The following is a 21,937-nucleotide window of genomic DNA, read 5'->3' on the forward strand; positions in this document are numbered from 1 at the left end:
GGCTCATTGCGCAATAAACGTCTGTAAAGTGTGACTTTTGTAATGTTACGGTACAACTGGGGCGTGGGGTTAAAGGGGTTTATCTTTTCACCAGGAAATTTGTGTGTGAGAGACAACTCTGCTTGCACTGTAACATTTTCAAGCTGTAGAGGGATTTGGGGCCCGCTAGGGATGTGGGTTTTGTACCCTTCCACCGTCATAAGTGGAGGTGTCGAGACACCCTAGTTACACCATAACATTTTGCCAACCATTCAAAAACTTTGGGTTTTTTTCGCAGCTCTTTTAATTGTCATTTTTTTCCCACCTACCCCAGTCACGACTAAGCAGTAAATAGAGCTCGTGCACCTACGCCACCGAAGTCACGTGAATAGCCATACTGCTGGTCAAACAAAGCATTGTTCAATGCCAAGTCCGTTGAGACAAAACCAAAATATGTCTTATAGCACGATGCCCAGAGTTTTATCTAATACTGTTAAACATTTAGAAGGTGATAATAAACTAAAGTACATGGCAAAAACGCCAGACACTTGGCATAGAGGACCCATATTTAATTCCGAAGTCGATGTTTTCGCCGATAAGAAATTGGACTGTTAATTTGTTTCCGCTTGTCTTGGCTGACTGGATCTACACATGGATCTGGTGAGTAAGTCGTCGAGATTTACACGGAAGAGTTTGAAAGCGTATAAAAGTATGGACGCGTACAAATACTTCCTTGCTGGTTCTGGTCTCAACGGGGAAAAGGCTCGTGAACATGAAAGCGTGTTCGGCTACACCACAGGTGTCAAACTCAAGGCCCACTACACGATTTTATGTGGCCCGCGAAGGCAAATCGGTGTCAAAATCCAAGATTCTTGAGAAAATATGTCCCAACATTTCAAATTGTCATATATGATAAATAATAATCTTAAGATATTATAAGCATTTTTGTGTCGCCAAACATGAACAATGGTTGAAAAACCATTACGCTTGATTTTTTTTTAATTCCAAAACTAGTTCATAAATTTCATGTGTAAATATGATGAGGCAATTCAGGATTTCTATGGTTTCACCATCACTTCCCTCTAAGGGAAATCATAACTACAATGTGGCCCGCGACAAAAATGAGTTTGACACCCCTGGGCTAAATCCATCGATCTTTTCAGCTAGTATTCAATACAAATACCAATATTTAAATAAATGACCCCTGGTTTTACACAAACTCGCATTCATGAACTATGATTGTGGGAAAAAAAAGTGAATAAGCGAGTCGGCTCCTCCGTAGCATTTCCCAAGAAGTATTTATAATGCCAAGTTGGCTTATTTGAGAAATATACATTTAAAAAAAAAAAAAAAAAAAAAAAAACAAGACGGAGTCAACTCCAACGTACACGGAACCGTGTTGCGGCCACACGTTAAACTTCGGTAAACCTCTCCGTGACGGACTTTTTTTTTTTTTTAATATGCATTGTTCTAAAATGGGCGGCACGGTGGCTCAGCTGGTAAAGCCTTGGCGTCACAGTTCTGAGGAGACTCTAAATTGCCCCTAGGTGTGATTGTGAGTGTGGCTGTTTGTCTCGATGTGCCCTGCGATTGGCTGGCAACCAGTTCAGGGTGTAACACGCCTCCTGCCCGTTGACAGCTGGGATAGGCTCCAGCACTCCTCGCGACCCTCGTGAGGATAAGCGGCAAAGACAATGGATGGATGGATGTTCTCAAATGAGTCTAATGCATATTTAAAAAAACAAAATAAATCACTGGGATAGGCTTCATCCTCATCCTCATCCTCAAATGTGTTGCGGCCACACGTTAACTTTCTGTGACCGACGGTTTATTTTCATTTTCACTTCCATCGGTGTTAGTTATCATTTCAAAATCACAGTTACATGCCTCAATGAGGTCTGGCTGTTGCAATATTGCCCATGCAAAACCTAATTATGGAAACACTAAACTCAAGTGAATCACTTGGCGGAAGGTTGGCCGACAAATGTATGAATCACAAATCTTTAGGGAATAGAAATGCAGCATGAAAGATTGTGGGAAGATAACCAACTGTATTTTTTTCCAAGCCTGTGGCCTGCTGGACCCTAGAGAAGTAAAAGATAGACCGTGACTCAAATCCATCATGTAAGACATTCGCGCAAACATTTAAGACACACGCGCTTGAATAATGCACGCCGTCTCGTCTCTATTGACGGCGCATATTCATGCGCATGAACAAGTCTGCACGTGGAAGGCTTGTAATCTCCGAAAAGCGCGGTTCCCGCAGACACCCGCGTTACATCTCCCACAATGCGCCCCGACCCAGATTGCACTAATGGCTTATTCATGCAAAGGGGACCCCGGCACGATTCCTGACACATTCCGACCGTGCGTTTAGCTTTTTTGCCCCATTACGGGCGATATTAATCTGAGGTTGTAGGGCTCATATCCAAAGAGCTGCTCAGTAATGAGAGATCAGTGGCAAGGTTTTATCATAGGCAATAAAACATGAGGACTGTGTGTGTCTCTTAATAAGACCTCCAGAGGATTGGGAAAAAAAAAAAAGTGTGGGGATGGAGGGGGGGTTGGGGCGTGGGATGTGAGCATCAAATAAAATGACACAAATAGAGAGGTGAGATCAAGACAGAATGGACGAAAAGGGAAGTAAAATAAGAACTGGGTAATAAAGAAATCATTGTTCTTACATTTTATGCTTGCTCTTTTTACTCTGCTAGTGTTTGTCCATTTAAAGTAGGGTGGTGGCATATTAAGAACACACTAAATAGGAAAAAAAAGTCATAGCGTTATGAGAAAAGTATTAAGTATTAATTGAAAAGTTCTTGGCGGCACTGTAGCGCAGGTGGTAAGCGTTGGCCTCACAGTTTCGAGCACCCGGGTTCGATCCCGGCCCCACCTGTGTGGAGTTTGCATGTTCTTCCCGTGCCTGCATGAGTTTTCTCCGGGCACTCCGGTTTCCTCCCACATCCCAAAAACTTGCAACATTAATTGGACACTCTAAATTGCCCCGAGGTGTGATTGTGAGTGTGTTTTGTTGTCTGTCTCCATGTCAATCTGCAATTGGCTGGCAACCAGTTCAGGGTGTACCCCGCCTCCTGCCCATTGACAGCTGGGATAGGCTCCAGCATTTCCAGTGACCCTCGGGAGGATAAGCGGCAAAGGAAATGGATGGATGGATGAAAAGTTCTTAATCATCATGTGAAAGTCATGCAGGCTAACATAAGGTGTTTGTATGAAAAAGTAATTTCAAATGTCTGAGTGATTTTCCCAAATTCTATGTAATCTAATTCAGAATTTTTTTTATTGCAAAATGACATCAGAATTTTAGAGAAGGAAATTCATACTAATTAGAGAAAAGATGGATTTTTTTTTTTAATATTTTGAGGCAAAAATGCTCCAGATTGAGGGGGAAAAAAATAAAGATGACGGGGTTGTAAATCTATCTTAAGGACACTGAGAAAAACAATAGTGATATATTTTCTGGTTTAAATATAAACTAATATGTATTATCTCTTTCCTTATACTGTATTTTCATCATAAATGTGTGTGTGTGTGTTTTTTTTTTTAAACACATCAAGTAGGACATAAACACGGAATCCCCAAAGCGCCGCCATTAAAGTCGACACCGGAAGCCATCTCTTTCATCGCTCCAGGGAAGTCCGAAATGTTAAAAAATAAAAAATAAAAAAATAAATAAAAGCTGGAGTGTGGAGCAGCTGCACTGGATGGCAGCGTGGCCATCCCAATTTATTTAGATTAGCCTTGCTTTATGCCTTGCTCCTCCTCATTGTTCCCACGAGCAAGACACACACATCCCTACAAGCAAAAAAAAAAAAAAATCTCAAAATGAAAGCCTCGTGGACGTTTGTTTTCTCCTCAAGGTTAATGCCTATCATTTTATACGGATTTAATTCACTTCCTAAATGAGCTTCGCACACTCCAGCGTCGCTTTTCCGTAGCTAAGGAGGAATCGCCATGGAAACCAGATGAAAGGCTCCAGCAAGAGCATCAATTAATGCGCCTCTCAATTAGCGCGTGCTTAATTGCTTGTTTGGAAACTGAGCCATTCGGCGGGGGGTCTTTAATTAAACATCCTTGAAATTCCAACAGTGTCGCTTTATCTGACACAAAGTTGATATATTATTGATTGCTCTTCCACTGTCTGGCTGGAGGAAGGTGCGTCGAGCTCATTACCGGAGATTTCGATCAAATGCCACATGGTGGAAATTGAATCACATAACACAGCGTCTTGTTGTAAACAATTTGTTAAAAGTCAAAACTCAATTTTTTTTTTTTTTTCATGATTGAAACAATCCTAATGCAGATTGTTATCGCGGTTGGGTTATACGCTCGATTGTTGCTAGGCAACCTTTATCGGGGTCTATCGTATCTACCCGAGTGACCGATGAAAAAATTGACAATATTTGTTTACTAATTGTATATTGGAGAGGGAAGTGATACAATCGCTACTTTATATTAAGCATAATGAACAAATATGAGAACAAAACTGTGTTTGTTTTTTAAAAAATATTTTTTAAAACCGAAGACGGAAAAGTTAGCATAGCCCTGCATTAAGTAGAAATGATGAAGAAAAACATATTGTGTATAACATAAACAGCACAAACTTTAATTAGTCATAAAAATTAATATTGTGCCCATTAACTCTATGAAATATAAAATAAACTTTGTGAAACAAAGAACATTTTTTTAGTATTGTAATGAAAACCACTACTAATCTTGAGTATATGTTATCAAAATATTGTGAAGAAATACAAAAATCTGGAGGAAATGTTTGAAAATATTGTTGATAAAGAAAATAATCTGCAACAAATGTTATCATGAAAAAATGTGACCAATTTTGTATTAAATATGAAATACATTTTGTGAAGAATGAAAAACAGCATGAAACTATTAAACAGAAATAAAAATGGCAAAGGAAGAAAGGAAAAACATTAATCTCTGCTAATTAACAAACAAAATGGGAAAAATATCCCTAATCGTTATTTCAAAAAAAATATGGAAAGAAAATGTCGTACTCTATATTACAACAACATAAATACTGAAAAGCAAGAAACTCATTACTCCTGTTTATAAAGTACCAAATAAACATTGGGGAGCACCACTTTTTCTTCCAAACAAATACTGTCAACAGATAAATACCGTAGTAATCTTTAAGGCATATAAAATATGAATACAAAACCACAAACACAATCAATAACTGGCTTTGAAAAACATCCACGATGGTCTGATATTTATCCAAACACTGACCCATTTCCAAAATATATTTTCGTTGGCCCTGCTACAAACTATTCACGGGGGTTGGAGGGGTGGGGGTGTCATTATTAAATGAGCACGTCTGCAGTGGTGTGAAGACGAGCGCGTTATATCACCTCCAGAAAAAGTTGGAGGTTTGATCTGGGTTTGAACTTAGCGGCCCACTGGGAGCTGACTGCGAGGAGCTTGAGTGATCTCCCCATGCCTGCTTTTTAGGGGTTTTTGGTTTTGGGCAGCAGTGGGCGAGTGATCAAACATCGAGACTTTGTACTCCCAAAATGTTACATTTTCTGCCACGAGTACAGACACACTGCTTCACATACTGTATTGTTTGTTTACAAGGCTGGTTCCGATTTTGGTTTTGATATTTAAAATATTCATGCGATTGCCGTGCGACCAGTTCAGGGTATACCCCGGCCTCTCGCTCAGAGTCAGCTGGGATAGGCTCCAGCACGCTCGGGGACACTAGTGAGGATAGGTAGGATGGATGGATGGATGGAGGATGGATGGATGGATGGATGGATGGATGGATGGATGGATGGATGGATGGATGGATGGATGGATGGATGGATGGATGGATGGTGGATGGATGGATGGATGGATGGATGGATGGATGGATGGATGGATGTGCTGCTATTAGCATGCATGTGGATGGATCGGCGGGGTTATTCCTATGAGATGCGTACGTGGTGATTTGGGCAAAAAGAAGAGGCCGTGAATCAATCAAGTTAGTCATGATTTATTTTCTAACTACGCTCTGTTGAGCAGACCAGGCTCATAAGTGGGCTTGACGTTCAATGTTCTGTGTCCTTAATGAGGCAGGATTTATGGCGCGCCTCCTCACAGGCAGCCAGGGGACGGACGCCCCCCCCCCACAAAAAAAAATAAAGCAGTAAACACAATTAAGAGGCCACAAATCAGCAGCACTATTATTTCATACGTCCAATTAAAAATCAGCACCAACCTCCTCCGTTGTATCATTTTACGCAGGCCCGGTGTGACGATCTGAACCATCCCCCGTGCTGAAAAATCTCCTTGTGATTAATGCGCATGCGTGTAGATTTTGTAACCTTCCAGCCAGTCAGAAACATCCCCATCCATGGTTCAACATGTGCCATTCGACAACTTGTCGCCAAGTGTTCATGCTCGCTATGGACGTCTCAGAAAGACGAACACAGCAAACGTACATGCACGTGTGTCTTTTTATCAATTTTTGTTTTAAGGTTAGGTTAGGGTTAGGATATAACGTATATTAGCTCCCTCTATGTAGAAGAAGGGGAACTATGAGACCGGGGGATTTCCCATTACGCATTCGCTATGTACCCAGAATTCCCCTGTTTTGTAACGCATGCACATTAATCACAAGGAGATTTTTCAGCATGGGGATCATTCAGATCGTCACTCCAGCTCACCAGTTAGCTGAGATAGGTGCACGCTAAAGGTGCCGTGGCATCAAAGCGATGTCAAAAAAAAAAATAAATAAATAAATAAACAAGGTTAACAGTCACCTTTACTATACAGTTACTACAGTGGAACGATGATGTCATATCTACCTCATTTTTGATAACTGTGTGGTTAAAAACACAGTGCGATGCTGAAATATGGGAAAACAATTCATGATGATGGAATAATAATAATAGATTTGTCTATTAAATCATTATGCAGTGTCTTAGCCATTTTGGGTACAGTAATGTTTATGTTTACTGTGGTTATTGCTAGCCCTAAGTTGCAACCACTTCCCAAAATGCAGTCCAGCTTTTGTATCGCATTGAAGGAACAAATTGCGCAGGACTGACTCCATGGGCTTCCCCCTTCACGGAATTAGTGCCTGGGTCATGTTTCTGTATATTATAAAATGTATGATGGTGGCTGCGCTTAAATGGTGTCCTTTATAAATAAATAAACAGACAAAATGATTCCATAATTGTGAAATAGATTTGAAAGAATCTAACTTGAAGTGAAACCTTGAATATTCAAGAGCTAGAAGATTGTGTAAATATACAAAAAATGGTCTCATCCGTTGTAAGGCTGGAACTTGAAGTGATAGAAATTGTAAATGTGGGTCTTTAGTTTCCGTTCTGGGCGGCACGGTGGATCAGCTGGTAAAGCGTTGGCCTCACAGTTCTGAGGATCCGGGTTCGATCCCGGTCCCGCCTGTGTGGAGTTTGCATGTTCTCCCCGTGCCTGCATGGGTTTTCTCCGGTCACTCCCAGAACCCAAAAACATGCAACATTAATTGGACACTCTAAATTGCCCCTAGGTGTGATTGTGAGTGCGGCTGTTTGTCTCAATGTGCCATGCGATTGGCTGGCAACCAGTTCAGGGTGTACCCCGCCTCCTGCCTGTTGACAGCTGGGATAGGCTCCCGCACTACCCTTGAACCTTCGTGAGGATAAGCGGTGAAGAAAATGGAGGGATGGATGGGTGTTTCTGTTACAACGGACGTATTTCCTTGTGTCGTTTTCATTGTTTTTTTCTCAAAATACCACATCTAATTCAAATGCAAAGGCATTGAATGCATCTCATTGCCAGTGCTTAATAAAAAGACAAGACAGAAACTTCTTTAGAAACTGTCAAACGTATACTGAATTTCAATATTGAATGAGACAAAAGGAAAAGGGTGCTCGGTAAAATCCGTGAATGAATGTATCTATTTGATGCGTGGAAGCTACACATACATACATACATACATACATTTTCTTTACCGCTTATCCTCACGAGGGTCGAGGGGGATTCTGGAACCTATGCCAGCTGTCAACGGGCAGGAGGCGGGGTACACCCTGAACTGGTTGCCAGCCAATCGCATGGCACATTGAGACAAACAGCTACACTCACAATCACACCTAGGGGCAAATTAGAGTCTTCAAATGAATGCATGATTTTGGGATGTGGTAGGAAACCGGAGTGCCCGGAGAAAACCCATTCAGGCACGGGGAGAACATGCAAACTCCACACAGGCGAGGCCGGGATCGAACCCGGATCCTCAGAACTGTAAGGCCAACACTATACCAGCTGATCCACCATGCTGACCGCTACACACCCAGTATTTAAAATTAGTTGACAACTGATTCTTAACATACGCGTAGAAACGCTAACATAGATTCAAATTGAAAACAATGATGTAATTGCAATATTATTCCAAATGATAAGGCTACTTACTACTTCCTCCTGCTGATCATTTCCTGCTCGATCGCTTTCGGTCTCTCTCCCCCTGTGGGCTGGGCAAATATATTGATTGGACCTCATAGTACTTTGTAAACTTCTGAAAACGAATGATGCAGCCAAACCACAAGAAAGGGGGGAAAAGAAGAGAAAATTGAAGAAAGAGAGGTCAGGTTGTTGGAACTTCTGGCGTGCCCGGTCAAGTGTCACGACGGCGAGTCACATCTGTTTGTCAGTAATTGTAGAACTGGAACTTGTTCTTTGTGATGAATGCGAGTGCGAATGGTTGGTTGTTTCTATGTTCCCTGAATTTCAGTCCAAGATGTACCCCGCCACTTCCCCAAAGTCAGATAGCCTCGGCTCCAGCACACCCGGATAAGCACAAGTGTCGCAGAAAACAGATGGATGTAAGAGACGGGTGGCAAAGAAAGTTCCGCGAGCGGTCAACATCCAACATGGCTTCCCCACAGACACCGCATGGCAGGCTGAGTGCGGACGCAGCGTGATACACGGGAAGGTGGCGCGTGCTTCAAAAGCGGTCTCTTACCTCTATCTAGCGAGTTCAGGGGACTACTGCAGCACATAGGTGAAGGATGGATGCAAGGAAGGAAGGAAGGAAGGAAAATGGAGGTTAGTGAATAGTAGCAAACTGTGAATAGGCAGTTGAACAAATTCTTTTGACCCACCGTGTAAATTATACCTATTGCCTTTCAGTCGTTTTATTCAAATGATCGCTTACAGAATGCACATTTACAGAACAGTTTTGTTTTATAGTGATGTCGATTGAAATTACCGACCCAACACGCTGTACGTAGTAATTATATGACACTTGTTAAAGAAATCATGAAAAAAAAGGGAAAGCAACACTTGTCTTTCAAGTTTGACGTCAAGAGTCATTTTGTAATTAGGTGTCGCTGCTGTGCGGTTCCAATATCTGCCTGTAGGTGGCAGTGTTTCTCTACTTTGTCTTTCACCTCACGCGACCGGGCCGCCGGCTGGCGCGTGGTCACGTGACCCCGTCTGAGCGTCACTGGGGAAACAGCATGGCGGACATGCATGCGGAGGCTGGCGACGAATTCCATCGACTGTCCAGCTAACCCCGCCCGGAGAGAGCACAGCCAAATTGCGACGCGTCGAGCCGAGCCTGGCGAACGTGGCCGAACGCCTCAGCGGAATGGACGAGGAGACGAAGGTCCAGTTTCCCTCTCTGCCCGCCACCAAGGAGGAGCTCCTGGTGGGTTCTGGACGGCTGGCTAACCTCAGCTAAACACAAAATAAATTAACTGGGTGCAAAGGTGTCGCTTTTGCGGGACGACCAGTCTTTAATTATGTCGCATATTTTCACAGTTCATTCTTGCCAAATAAGCCTTTCTAATTCTGAGTTAACGTGAACTAGCCTAGCTTGTTAGCATTAGCTACGTCACGTAGGGCTGTAGCTCCCATTGACAAAAACACGTTCAATCTACGTTTTTAAATGTCATTTTAATTGTTTTGGTTTTACAGGACTGGGCTTATCCAATGAGACGTGAAATGCAGGTATGTTCAACTGTCATTAATGTTTTTAATGCTCTTTTAGCGAATAGCTATTCAAGTAGGTTTGATTTTCCAGCACGAATGTGAAAGAAAATGTTGCCGTAGGAAACAAAGGAAATTGAATTAATTCGTGCCAAGATCCAACACCGGGCCATCGTGGATTTTTTAACTTAATCATAATACAGGAAACGTTCGCCATTAGGAAACAAGACCTTGTGTGTATACTCTACGATTATTTGGAACCGGTAGGTAAACGTTTAAAAGACAAAGATTGTCAACTCGGTGTTTGAGCCAAATTTGTATACTACTGTGTTCCTGTTGTTACTAGCTTGTCTATTGGGCTTCAAATATTTAATAATTTATTACAATAAAATCAAACAAAATGTTACCCGTCTCTCTCTTGTTTGTGTTTGTTAGGAAATACTACCAGGACTGTTTTTAGGTCCATACTCAGCTGCCATGAAAAGCAAGGTAATTCATTTATTACACAGTAGCATTCGTTTCTGAAATACATGTAAACTAACATGTTGTTGTTTTCGCGGTGTTAGCTGCAGGTTCTGGAGAGACAGGGCATCACGCACGTCGTGTGTGTGCGCCAAGACATTGAAGCCAATTTTATCAAACCTAATTTCCCTCATACGTTCAGGTAGCAATCGTCAATTCATACCTTAGCACGTTGTCGTTCCTGTCTTGACACTTTGTGTATTTTTACAGATACCTTGTGTTGGATATTGCAGACAATCCAGTGGAAAATATCATCAGATTTTTTCCCACAGTGAGTTAGGACTCTATTCAGGTCTCATGGCAACCTGACAAAGTTGTCTAATGTTCGGTGCTTGTTTTCTGCCTACAGACTAAAGAATTTATTGACGGCTGCTTAGCAACAGGAGGTGAGGGCATGTTTTCAAATTGCAGCATAACCTTAAAAAATGTAAAAATAATAATAATAAATTGCCCCTTATGTTTTAGGAAAGGTACTGGTTCACGGTAATGCAGGAATCTCAAGAAGGTACGGTACAGGGTTTTTTTTTGTTCAGTTCTGCATTCATTCGTAATATCATTTGACTGCATAAAGTTTTGTGGTTGCCATTTAAGAATGAAAGCACACTTATCAAAAGGAGAAAGCCCTCAAGGTTGTACAGTTAATAATTTGATTTATTTTGTATTACCTTCGGTGGCGTTTTAGAGAACCAACAATTACTGTAATTTCCGGCATATAAACCGCGACTTTTTTTCTCACGCTTTCAACCCTGCGGTTTATGCGGTAATGCGGCTAATTTGTGCATTTTTTTTCAAACGGCCGCAAGGGGGCACTCGAGCGAAAAAGGTAAGAGTGAGATCGGTGGAATATATGTGCCGAGGAAGTGACTTTTACCGGTCCGGCCCTCTTAGCGCTGCGCTAGCATGTTACTGCCGTGTCTTAGTGATTTTTACCGGTGGTTTTTCTTTTTCCGGCCCCGTTAGTGCGGTGGTAGCGTTAGCGCGGTCATTGGAATATTGAATATAAATAAATATTCTCATATTTGTTGGATTAAAAAAATTAATTTAATATGTCTCTTCCCACCCCACCCTCACCTTCAGTGCTGCCTTAGTGATTGCCTACATAATGGAAACATTTGGAATGAAATACAGGTGAGTCTTTGACCTCCATTTTGGCTCTCAAACTGTTTTTGTTTTTGAAATGACACTCTTTGCCATTTGGTAATTTTTCTCAACATGCTAACAGCCATGTAAGATTGCATATATTTACTTCATCTTGTGGCTGGTGAGTGGACACGTTACATAATGCTGGTTTAGATTACTGAAGATTTGTGGAGTCATGTTTTTTTTTTTTAAATCCCAAGTTTAATTGTGCAAGAATAGCAAAGTTTATGTTCCTTTCCTTTGATTGGTTGCCTCTGTGTCAAAGACAGAGTTGTGAGAGCGCACGTGTTTATGTTGAATAGCGCTGGATCGGGCGGGAGGCAGAGATCGTCACTAGTGACATAGTTTTGAGAAATTTGAATGAGAGGATTTCAAGCCTCTCGGAAAAAGAACGTCTTGAACTCAGGAGCGCAAGGACGATCATTTGTATTTCGCATTTACTGACGCACCACAGAGACCATATGAAAACAAGACTACTATAAGAAGTTGGTTTGTCAAAATGTTCCCTTTAAGAAGGTAGGAAATATTGTGCAGCACATTGTGTAAAAAAATTTGTTTACATTTTCAAATGGTCACTTATACAACATTCTAGGAAATTAAAATGTCCCATTCACCTGTCCATATGTCGTATGGCTCAGGGCGACCATATGCTATCCACTGGATCTTAAAGCCCAAGTGTCATCCCTATAAACATTCTAAAATAGATATTGTAATGAAAAATACATATAACATTATTCACTTCAATGTCTATACAAAAAAATGTGAGCGGAGAGCGCGTCATCCATGCGCAAAGTTGCAGAAGTGTTATTCTACGATAACCAGGTGGTCGCCTTATTGGCTGCATCCTCCGTCCGTGACGTCACCTGGACCCCGTCCGTGACGTCACCTGGACCCCGTCCGACGCGCACATCGACATATTTCGTACGCAGATCTTATGTTATGAGAGACTGACTGCGTGGTCCGCCCCAAACTTATTTTTTTTTAGTAGCTGTATACACGCCTACCTGTCATTCGGAACCCACGAAACTCTCGTCCTCTGTACCTGTGCAATCCATTTTTCACAAAAAACTGGGTCTCTTGCAAACTTATGAAGGGTAAATCCATTCTCCAGAGTGTTCAAGCAATGTCCAGCAATGCAATGAGCCGGCATTTTGGCTAACACGAAGGAACAACGAGCTACCTTCCCGGAGGTTAAAACTAACGGAAACAAACGAGCCCACTTGGGGGCGCCGCTGTCCTTTACGTCACGTCCTGCTTTGTCTCGAAAACAAATCCCTCGAGAGGATTTTCATGGTGGTAGTTACAAAAAGCTGTATGTCAAAATCATGTTTTGTGGTGAAAAAACACATGGGCCCATATTGGCTGACGTTTTTTCATTAATAACATACTCAGAATCATCCATTTCAAGACAGTGGCCCTTGTGTTTCTTTTTCTTACTGGGCAGAATATGCCACCGAGCCTTCCTTGAATTTGGCAAAATTTTGCGACCCGATGGTGGTAGTACTGCATGTGATTACACTACAAATCGGCCATGATTTCTTTATGCATGCACAGAATGCGTCACATCCGCGCAAGTAGGTCGTGTGACTCGCCAAAATGGCGACGCCGATAAAAATCTCATCAAAACACCGTTAACTGATATCGGGTTAACCTCAAATTTTCAAGGTACAGTACATACAACATGACCTATTGGATTAAGGCTTTTCATTGTTCAGTGGAGTATTCCTTTAAAACAGGCCCACAATCACCATTTTGGTGGCCCAGTCTAACCTTTGTGTTCACTTCAGGGATGCATTCAGCCACATCCAGGAGAGGAGGTTCTGCATTAACCCCAATTTGGGATTTGTGCATCAGCTTCAGGTGAGCGTCAACAATTAGCAAGTATCAATATGTATCGATCCATTTGAGTACAACAGAATACTGAGGTCAAACACTCATCAAATTTTCAGCTCATTCGTGGAAAATCTTGAGCTTGGATGATGTTTTTTGTTTTTGTTTTTGCAGGAGTATGAAGCAATCTACCTCGCCAAACTGACCATTAAAATGATGTCGCCCATGCAGCTGGGCCGCTCCTTCTTACAAGCCGGCATGCCAGGTCTGTACACAATCAAGGAGTGTGAATGTCAAAACGGTGTTTGGCGTGAGTTTGACGAAGCCTTCCTGGCGTGTCTCTGAACAGGAAGCCGTAAGCGCAGCCTCGAGGAAGACGACGACTTCGGAGCAATGCAGGTCACAGCAGCACAAAATGGATGAGCCTTGCTTACATTTAGCCACGTGGCGCATTGCACTTTTTTTTTTTTTTTTTTTAAATGGGATTAAAAATGTAGATATTTGATGCTTTTTGTAAGGGGTTGGGGGGGGGGACCACTCATGGCTGAGATGTGAAGGTCTAATGGGGAAGAGCAAATTTAATAACTTTTTTTGTTGTTTTTTCTTGAGCTAAATGCACTGATGGGAGACTTTTTGCAGTTTTATAGTATTTAAAGCATTTTTGCATTTGCAGCGGGACAGTATTGCAATAATGGACTTTCAATACTTGAATTTGTGTAGACGACCAAAAGGGGGGCAGGCGGGGAAAAGGGAAAGTGGCCGGGATGTTGTCCATCGTGTTGATGAAAATGGATAGTTCATGCCTTTATTTTGGTGTCATAGGATTAACAACTAATATCTGGCTTGTTGTTGGATAGGATTTAATTGATGCATAATAAAAAGTCTGACTGAACCCATTTGGAATTTGTTCCATCTTCTTGATGTTCCGTTAGAGCAGTGGTGTCGCTACACCTATTTTCGCTCTCCTCAAAATGGGCTTATTTGTTTTTAGGCCAAATTTTGGGGTTCAAATTCTAACCGTGCATGTCATGAACATGCACTTTAACTGAGGCAAGGAGTCATTGCTGTTCTCTTTCTCAACCACTCCTTGGGACAGTTCACCACTAAAGCTATAAAAATGGCTTTTGTAACCTTTTTCCTGAATGATAATTTCAATTACAGTCGTGCCTCAGTTCTTGACCACAATCCGTTCCAGAAAACGGTTCGAGAAGTGATTTGTTCGAAAACCCAATCGATGTTTCCCATTACAATGAATGTAAAAAGAAACAATACGTTCCCAGCCTAAAATATTGCTTTTTAAAGCTGTTTTTTTTTTAGCTTTTCCTGATAATAAACTACATAGTTGGAGTGCATGTATAGTTTATACAATAAAATAATTTTAAGTTATTTTTTTGCTTAAAATGTATGCTTTAGTAGTAGTAGTAGAGTACGGTAGGCTGGGAGTGCATTGCCCTATCTGTAACAACTCGGGCCCCAGCCATGTAAACTTTTTTTAAACAAGCAACTTGCCTTCTTTGGAGCCATGATTGGGGGTAATACGGTCATCTTCGATAAGAAAAACAACAGTCACTACCGGGACACATCTGTGTACAGAGGCTACGTTATACAGAATAACAAGTGCGCTGGTTGCACGTTATGTCATTTCTGGGTTTTTTCCGGGGGGGTTTTGAATTGACAAAACGAGTCGCGGGTGGGTCATCTGCTTGCGCCGCGCGCATTACGTCAATTCCGGTTTTTTTTTCTGCGGCGTGGGAATTCACAACAAAGCGCGTCGTGGGTCAGCTGGTTTGGCCGCACGCAATGTGTTATTTCTGGGTTTTGTCGGGGGCGTTCGACTACCTATTTTAATTCGAAAACAAGCAAAAAAAATCTTGAAATTTTCATTTTAAAACAGGGACATTCGAGAACAGAGGATTTATTGTACTTTATAATAAATTATTTCTTGACTGCCCTGGAATTTCTTTGGGTCATGTTATTTTGTTGGGGAAGATTCTGTTTTAAGTCATTTCTTGATTGAACAGGTCTGAAGTAATCAGGCATGGGTGTGATCAGTGAAGGTTAACCAAGTTTCGTGATTAGCTGCAATAAATGAGTTAAGGGGCTAGATAAATGAACATTTTTTTCCAAGTATATAATTTTAAAACAGCATTATACTTCACTTGGGTGATATTTGTTTCAATGTTCTTAAAGTGGGGAAACTGCAAAAATATAATCATTTGAGAACAGGCCTAATATTTTGCAACAACACTGAAAATTGAATAAATTCCAAACCCAAAAAGTACAACACATCAGACTAGGTTATGGTGTATTTTACCGGTTTTATTTTGTGCATATTTGGCAATAAATTACATTAAATATGTTCCCTTGCCCGACTAAAAAAAAAAAAAATGTACAAATATTTTTGTATCCACATCCCCCTCTCACAAAGGGTATAAAACGTTCAGGACTGTCATACACACTATAAATTCATGTTGGCTATTTAAAATGATTTTTAAACCTTGTGGGTTTTATACCATCATGATTCAGTTTTCAGCACAGTTTAGTGTTCAATGAATGGTTCTTTGGTTCCTTGCCACTGACAATGATTTATTAGTGAATTATTGGACGCTTTAAAAACGTAATCTTAAACTTTCATTGAATGTCTGATTGACTTTCATTCCTATTTTCTGCCACCACTGTAATAAAATAAGACATTTACAGGAAGTGATGATCCCGTCTTCAGAGCTCTGCCACTGTGAGGTAGCCATGGTTACCAAAACAAAAAAAGGGGGGGCTTCAACATATGTTTGCGTTTACTTAGAGCTTTTAGTCAGGATGACGGTCCTTGGGACAAAAAGTTTCTCAATGACACACAGACTCAAAGCCGCAGACGTCAGAAGGTGGCGTGCCAAGCTGTGTTCCGGGCCCATTGGGTCTCAGTGGGAGAAGCGACACTGCATGTACGCCTCATCGGAAGCGGCGTAACCGAACTTTTGGTAGAAAGCCACATTATTGGTTGAACATTCCAGTGTGATTTTATAGCAGTTGAGTTTTTTGCTAAGAAGCGTAAGCGTAGACATTAACCTGAGGGAGAGAAAAAGACGGACACGTGGGTATTGGATTGGATGAGGGAGCTGTACTAAGTCCTCTGAAAATGGACCGGATTTAATAAACAAGCGTCACTTGACATATCACAATAAGTATATCGGTGTATGTAGCAGCATTTCCTTTTTAAACTTCACAGAAATATATTTTTGACTTTTCCGCTGATTAGTTGGAGCAAGACATTTATTAGACGCATACCTCCCCAGGTGTGCAGTCAGTTCTTGTCTGTTAACCCATCAGGAGCTTCTAAATCCATGACCTCATTGTCTGGGCTCCCCCATGAGACGTAATACTTTTTGTGTATGTAAATTTTTGACCTCTGAAAATAATGTAAAATTCACTAAGAAATTCTCTCATCACTGTGGCATTTAACAAAATTAAATCATTTTGGTGATCATGATTGACCTGAAACAGGATCCGTTTAGTCTGATTTGACTTCAGACAGTGAGACAAAAAGATGAAATGTGTGATTTTGCACAGGGTATGTAAACCTCTGGCTTCAACTCTGTGTGTCACCAACATAAAATTGGCATAAATTACATGTGGTCAAAAGCGCCTAGACTGACATAAATATGTTCTTCTGGACAGAGAGAGCAAAAGTGACAGATTTTTTTTTTTTTTTTTTTTGGGGCTCAGACCAGAATCGTACTCACAGTTTTCCCAGCTGTTTGCCTCTGCACACATCACTGACGACCACCTCCTCCACTCGACCTCTCTGCAAACAACCCCAACATGTAAGAGTTTTCACTCAAGCTCAACCGTCCAGCAGCATTAGCATATGAGCGCCCTCAGTAACCTACTATACTTCAGAATTTATATAGTGAGGAAGATGTATTGAGAGGCAGTAACCTACCTTTGCACAAGAATGAATAAATTTGTGTTCTGTGATCAAAGTGGCCGTGGCCACAATTTGTCCCAGATTGGTGTCCTCCACCACCACCACGTAGTAGTCCCCCGTTTTCTTCATGTGCTCAAATTTCCCTAGAGGAAAAAAGATTTATCATTTCCAAACAATTGTTGGTACTCTGCTTACTAGAGGTTAGAATTTAAATTGATAAGTGATGCTGTTGAACACTTACGGATCTGCTTAAATCTACGCGGCTATCCTCGACCGTGCTGTGTGTGTTTTTGGCAATTGTTTTCCTGAGTGCCCAATCAGTGTGCCGCTGTTTTTGCTTACAATCAAATTTTTTGCCATCACACACTGGTACAACACTGCACATTACGACCAATCTAAATGCACGGGACAAATTCCTTGACAGTTTTGACATAAGCATGATAAATACAGTAGAGTCTCACGTAATCAGTGAACCTGCATAATGTAACTAACTGAATTGTGCGTGACTGTCGCTGTTATTTCCAAATGTTTTCGAACCCACCGCTCAGCACACGGTTGTAGTGATGAGAAGAGAGAGAGGCTCACAGAGCTACAAGCTACCGTAATTTCCGGCCAAGAAAGCCGCGACTTTTTTCCACACAATTTCAACCCTGCGGTTTATGGGGTGATGCGACTAAATTGTGCATTTTTTTTTTTACGGACGCAAGGGGGGACTCTAGCGGAAAAAGTAAGAGTGAGCCCAGTGGAATATATGTGCCAAGGAAGTGATTTTTACCAGTATGTTTTTGTTTTTTTTTTACCGACCCCGTTAGCGCTGCACTAGCATTAGCGCTGTGCTAGTGTGTTGCTGCTGTGTCTCAGTGATTTTTACCAGTATGTTTTTTTTTTTTAACCAGCCCTGTAAGCGCCGCGCTAGCATGTTTCTGCTGTCACGTCTCTGTGATTTAGGTTTTTTGTCCATGCTACTGTGTTGTTGCTATGTTAAGATAAGCTAAGGTATTAAAACATTGAAAACTCTGTGTACCATCTTTCTTTGTAAATATTTTGTGTTTCAATATAGGTTTCAATGTAGGCACTTGCAGCTTTTACACAGGTGCGGCTTATGTGTGTGCCAAATGGTATTTCCTTTACAAATGTACTGGGTGAGCTTTATAATCCAGAGCGCTATGTAGGCCGGAAATTACGGTAATTGTTGTGTTGTCCGCAACTTGCTGGTTATGCCATCGCCTATGGTGACATCAGCAGAAGCACACAGAGCAAAATATTGAGTTGGAAACCTAATAAAATATAGAATATTATCTTACAATATAAGAAAATATAGATAACATTTGATAATATGAATAGCAGGAAATCAATGGTGCATATTGTACATTTGTAGAAGGGTTTTCACGATTTTTTTTTGGGGGGGTGCAGATTATAATCTAAAGTATAATATACACAAGAAATGAAGATAATTTGACTCACTTATGAATTGGTCTGCGGTGACATCACCCGTCTCAGTTAATTGAGATAAAACCTTAAAGAAACCTGAAAGACAAATGTACAACATAAATGGATTTGGTTAATTTGTCCCAATCGGCTATCGTGACATTCGACTCATTTTAAACTGATTTGAAAAGCCGCCATTCTGTGCAAAAAAGAACATTATCAATGCTGTATTAGAATTTATATAACGTGAGAGTTAAAAACATGACTATTATGGATAAAGAAACTTTTTTTATTTCGTAACATTCAAATATTCTAATTCTTTTTTTGTGGACAAGGGGTGTGTTCACAGCATTCTAAATACAATATATACACAAAACACACACTAGAATTTACGCCGATTTGATCTGTGATATCAGTTTTGGTCGATAATCAGCATGTTATGTTGATCGGTTGATCGGCTTTAATGTCATAAGTCGCTGATCCAATCAATGAGGTTTTGATGGGCTCCGCAAAAGACATTTACTCCGTGTCACCATTTTTATTAAGGTGCTGATCAGTGATCGTCACCAAAAATCCTGATCGTGGAAATCTTACATTGTACCTTCACAGTAATTATAAATTAATATTAGAGACGAAATGTGAGGAATCAGTTTGAAATTCATCTTAAAAACCTTCCTTGGAAACTTCAACTTTGTGAGGCATTTTGGTGATTACTGGATGGCTCAAAATGTCCCACTCACCCCTGTTGAAGTCGGCAGTGCAGAGGGGCCTGAGCACCAGGCCTTCGCCCGGGCTGGAGGGGGAGATGAGGGGAGAGAAGGAGACATTGTTGGCGCTCCAGTCTAACTCCTGAAGTAGAGAGGGATCGAACAGGGGAGTCTCATCCAGCAGCATTCCACAACCTTGGCCTGGGAAACGGAAGAACCATACATTTGTGTGTGGCTTGAAAAGGAGAGCAGAGAATTTATTTTGGGGGGAAAAAAAAAAACATACTCTGTTTGTTTTACATCATACAGAACCTTGACCTGACAAACACAAATTCTGACAAAAGCCTAGTCCAGTCCTTCCACACTGGCTTAGAGGATGTCCAGACTGTAATTTTATTCCCCTCGGTTCAGTCTAGACGTTGTGTGAAGTTGTTAAAAGATGAGGCAGTTGAACTTGATTTATGTCGCCACTGATGAAGAGGCCGCAAAGATACTGAAATTGTAATGTCGCAATCACAGGTTGCATTGTCTCCTTTGCAATGGAATTTGAATGCTTAAAAAAAATGCAATTTTCTAACAGTCATAAATTTACCTGTTGGTGAGGAAACTCACATTCTCCACAATGATCAATGTTAGGGAACTGCTCAAATCTCATTTCCCATAGAGCCCGCTTTCAAAATAAAACAAAGAAACCAGTCAGACCAACAATTTAAGTCTGTACTTGCCAAACTGCTCTGACACTATGAAACCAGCTTAATGTGTACCTTCCAGGTAGGAGCCACGTAAACTGTGTGTAGATACTTAAAGGTAAACTCAAACGTTTGTTAGCTGTCTGTAGATTATACTCTCTGAATTAAACTAATTTAAGTAAATACTTGTGTGAAAAAAACTAGGCCATAATTTAATACAGTACAATCAAATATGCAATGGGACAACTGGCAGACATCTCTGTGGAATATTCATTGAAAAAAAAAAAACATAGCATGAGCACTTCAAAACTCCTAAATCCATCCATCCATCATCCGAGCCACTTATCCTAACAAGGGTCCTCCATAACTAATAAATTCAGAAACATATACCTAGAGTAACCTATTCTCCTGCCCACACAGCTCTTCTCACAAATAATGTTCCATTTGTGCTTTTTATGTCAAGTTTTAGGGGAAAACATTTGAAACATCACAGTAATTTTATTGTGTCGAACCCCCGAAATTACGGCCCAGTCAAGTCGAAGAAGGGGCTTCACGAGTTACGGTTGAAGCCAAAGAATTCTTATTTGAAGGCAGTTTTTCACAAGATTTTCTTCAAGCAAAATCTCAAGTATTGAATTTTTGTTTATGCTACTTTTGCAATTTCAAGCACTTTATCCTTCCAAAATTGTAGTATTTTTGTGATAGTGCTTAAATCAGATGGCAGTATGACCATGGAACAGTTGATGCCTTTTTACATTATTTCCTGTTGGAAAAGTGACACTACACTGGTTTCTATGAAGGACCTATATCAAATTTCCTAGGTGTGAATGGACCTTTCACTGACAATGGCAATAAAATTCATTCTGATTCAGATTCTTTATGAGTGAGTATGCTCAGCAATTAACTATCATGGGTCATAAAGTACTGTTGGTCTTGCAGGATCTGGGAAAGGTTCCATAACAGGATATCAACTGGGGTATACGCCCATTCTACAAAAGACTCATTCAACTAATCCCTTGACTAACGTTGCCATACCAACATACTTTATTGTACTGCTCTCGTTTATTGGTTCCATGTCTGTGTCACAGACTGTAACTAGTCATTAGTCACACACACACACACACACACACACACACACACATATATTATTTATTTCTCATAAATCATTGTCAGAAGCTAATATTTATGATTAGGTGCTACTTTTGAAATCTATACCTGTCCAACATATTCGATAAACCCTGAACAATAAAACCCTCAGTAAGATAAGTTTTATTTTTACTACAGCGTTGTTTAAATGTCAATTGTGTTCAAAGTTCTTTTTTTTTTCTTCTTCCCTAAATGCCTTCAAGGGTGATGTTTGTTCAACATATTTCCAAATAAAACAGAAAACAGTAGATACAAAACTTCAATTCCAACTGTTTGAATAAGAAAATATAAAGATGATTGTAGTTGGAAGGTAAACAGCAGCTACAGAAAAAATAATAAATTGTCACCACTGTAATTAACCACACTAAATTTATGCTAAGCCGCTAGCCAGCTAAATAAAGTACTTACCGGTAAACAGCAAACAAGAACACACAACAGGGTTAAACGTCCCGCGTTGGATAACGTTGCTTCGTTGTTAAATTCTTCTACAAATCGCCCAGTAATTCCAGCGACAAAATCCACTTTCGAAATGATGCATATTTTTGAATGGCCTCAACCACACCACTCGGTGGGCGTTCGCGTCTGACATCCTATGACGTGGCAACTTCCTGGTGAATGGGCGCACC

The 21,937-nt window shown here is 40.8% G+C and overlaps 2 protein-coding genes and 1 long non-coding RNA gene across 5 annotated transcripts in view; 1 reads left to right on the plus strand and 2 right to left on the minus strand.

Annotated features, from left to right (window-relative positions):
• Positions 1 to 9,227, minus strand: part of LOC133498222 (uncharacterized) — a 34,253-nt gene extending 25,026 nt beyond the window's left edge. For both annotated transcript variants that reach the window (XR_009794244.1, XR_009794243.1), the window contains exons 1-3: positions 9,099 to 9,227; positions 8,960 to 8,985; positions 8,410 to 8,468 (exon numbers count right to left, since the gene is read on the minus strand). This is a non-coding gene — a long non-coding RNA (uncharacterized LOC133498222). The remainder of the gene's footprint in view (positions 1 to 8,409; positions 8,469 to 8,959; positions 8,986 to 9,098) is intronic.
• A 133-nt stretch (positions 9,228 to 9,360) lies between these two features.
• On the plus strand, positions 9,361 to 14,329 carry styx (serine/threonine/tyrosine interacting protein). The gene is given in 12 exon segments (XM_061814790.1): positions 9,361 to 9,519; positions 9,521 to 9,646; positions 9,916 to 9,948; positions 10,363 to 10,416; positions 10,494 to 10,591; positions 10,660 to 10,720; positions 10,799 to 10,835; positions 10,915 to 10,954; positions 11,527 to 11,577; positions 13,377 to 13,449; positions 13,594 to 13,684; positions 13,769 to 14,329. Coding segments are annotated over 12 exon segments (789 nt in total). The 5' UTR covers positions 9,361 to 9,468; the 3' UTR covers positions 13,843 to 14,329.
• Positions 14,330 to 16,200: 1,871 nt separating this feature from the next.
• On the minus strand, positions 16,201 to 21,916 carry gnpnat1 (glucosamine-phosphate N-acetyltransferase 1). 2 transcript variants are annotated; one of them, XM_061814465.1, is made up of 8 exons: positions 21,720 to 21,916; positions 20,069 to 20,146; positions 19,763 to 19,969; positions 19,510 to 19,677; positions 18,806 to 18,868; positions 17,357 to 17,484; positions 17,157 to 17,218; positions 16,201 to 16,482 (listed from the first exon to the last, which is right to left on the minus strand). In XM_061814465.1, exons 4-8 carry the CDS (start codon positions 19,661 to 19,663, stop codon positions 16,335 to 16,337), a joined length of 555 nt encoding a protein of 184 aa, XP_061670449.1. In that variant the 5' UTR covers positions 19,664 to 19,677; positions 19,763 to 19,969; positions 20,069 to 20,146; positions 21,720 to 21,916; the 3' UTR covers positions 16,201 to 16,334. The 2 variants fall into 2 exon arrangements, with proteins under 2 accessions (XP_061670449.1, XP_061670448.1); XM_061814464.1 differs by lacking the exons at positions 19,763 to 19,969; positions 20,069 to 20,146.
• Between the last annotated feature and the right edge of the window lie 21 nt (positions 21,917 to 21,937).

The sequence above is a fragment of the Syngnathoides biaculeatus genome, chromosome 3, assembly GCF_019802595.1.
Source record: "Syngnathoides biaculeatus isolate LvHL_M chromosome 3, ASM1980259v1, whole genome shotgun sequence".
NCBI lineage: Eukaryota > Metazoa > Chordata > Actinopteri > Syngnathiformes > Syngnathidae > Syngnathoides > Syngnathoides biaculeatus.

Excerpts from the sequence above, each read along its gene's own strand:
- gnpnat1 (XM_061814464.1), bottom strand. The coding sequence starts at position 19,663 with ATGCTGCTGGATGAGACTCCCCTGTTCGATCCCTCTCTACTTCAGGAG. Across the intron at positions 17,485-18,805 it reads CACCGCAGACCAATTCATAA|GGAAATTTGAGCACATGAAG; the intron begins GTGAGTCAAATT and ends TTTTTCCTCTAG. Across the intron at positions 17,219-17,356 it reads TTATTCATTCTTGTGCAAAG|AGAGGTCGAGTGGAGGAGGT; the intron begins GTAGGTTACTGC and ends GGTTGTTTGCAG.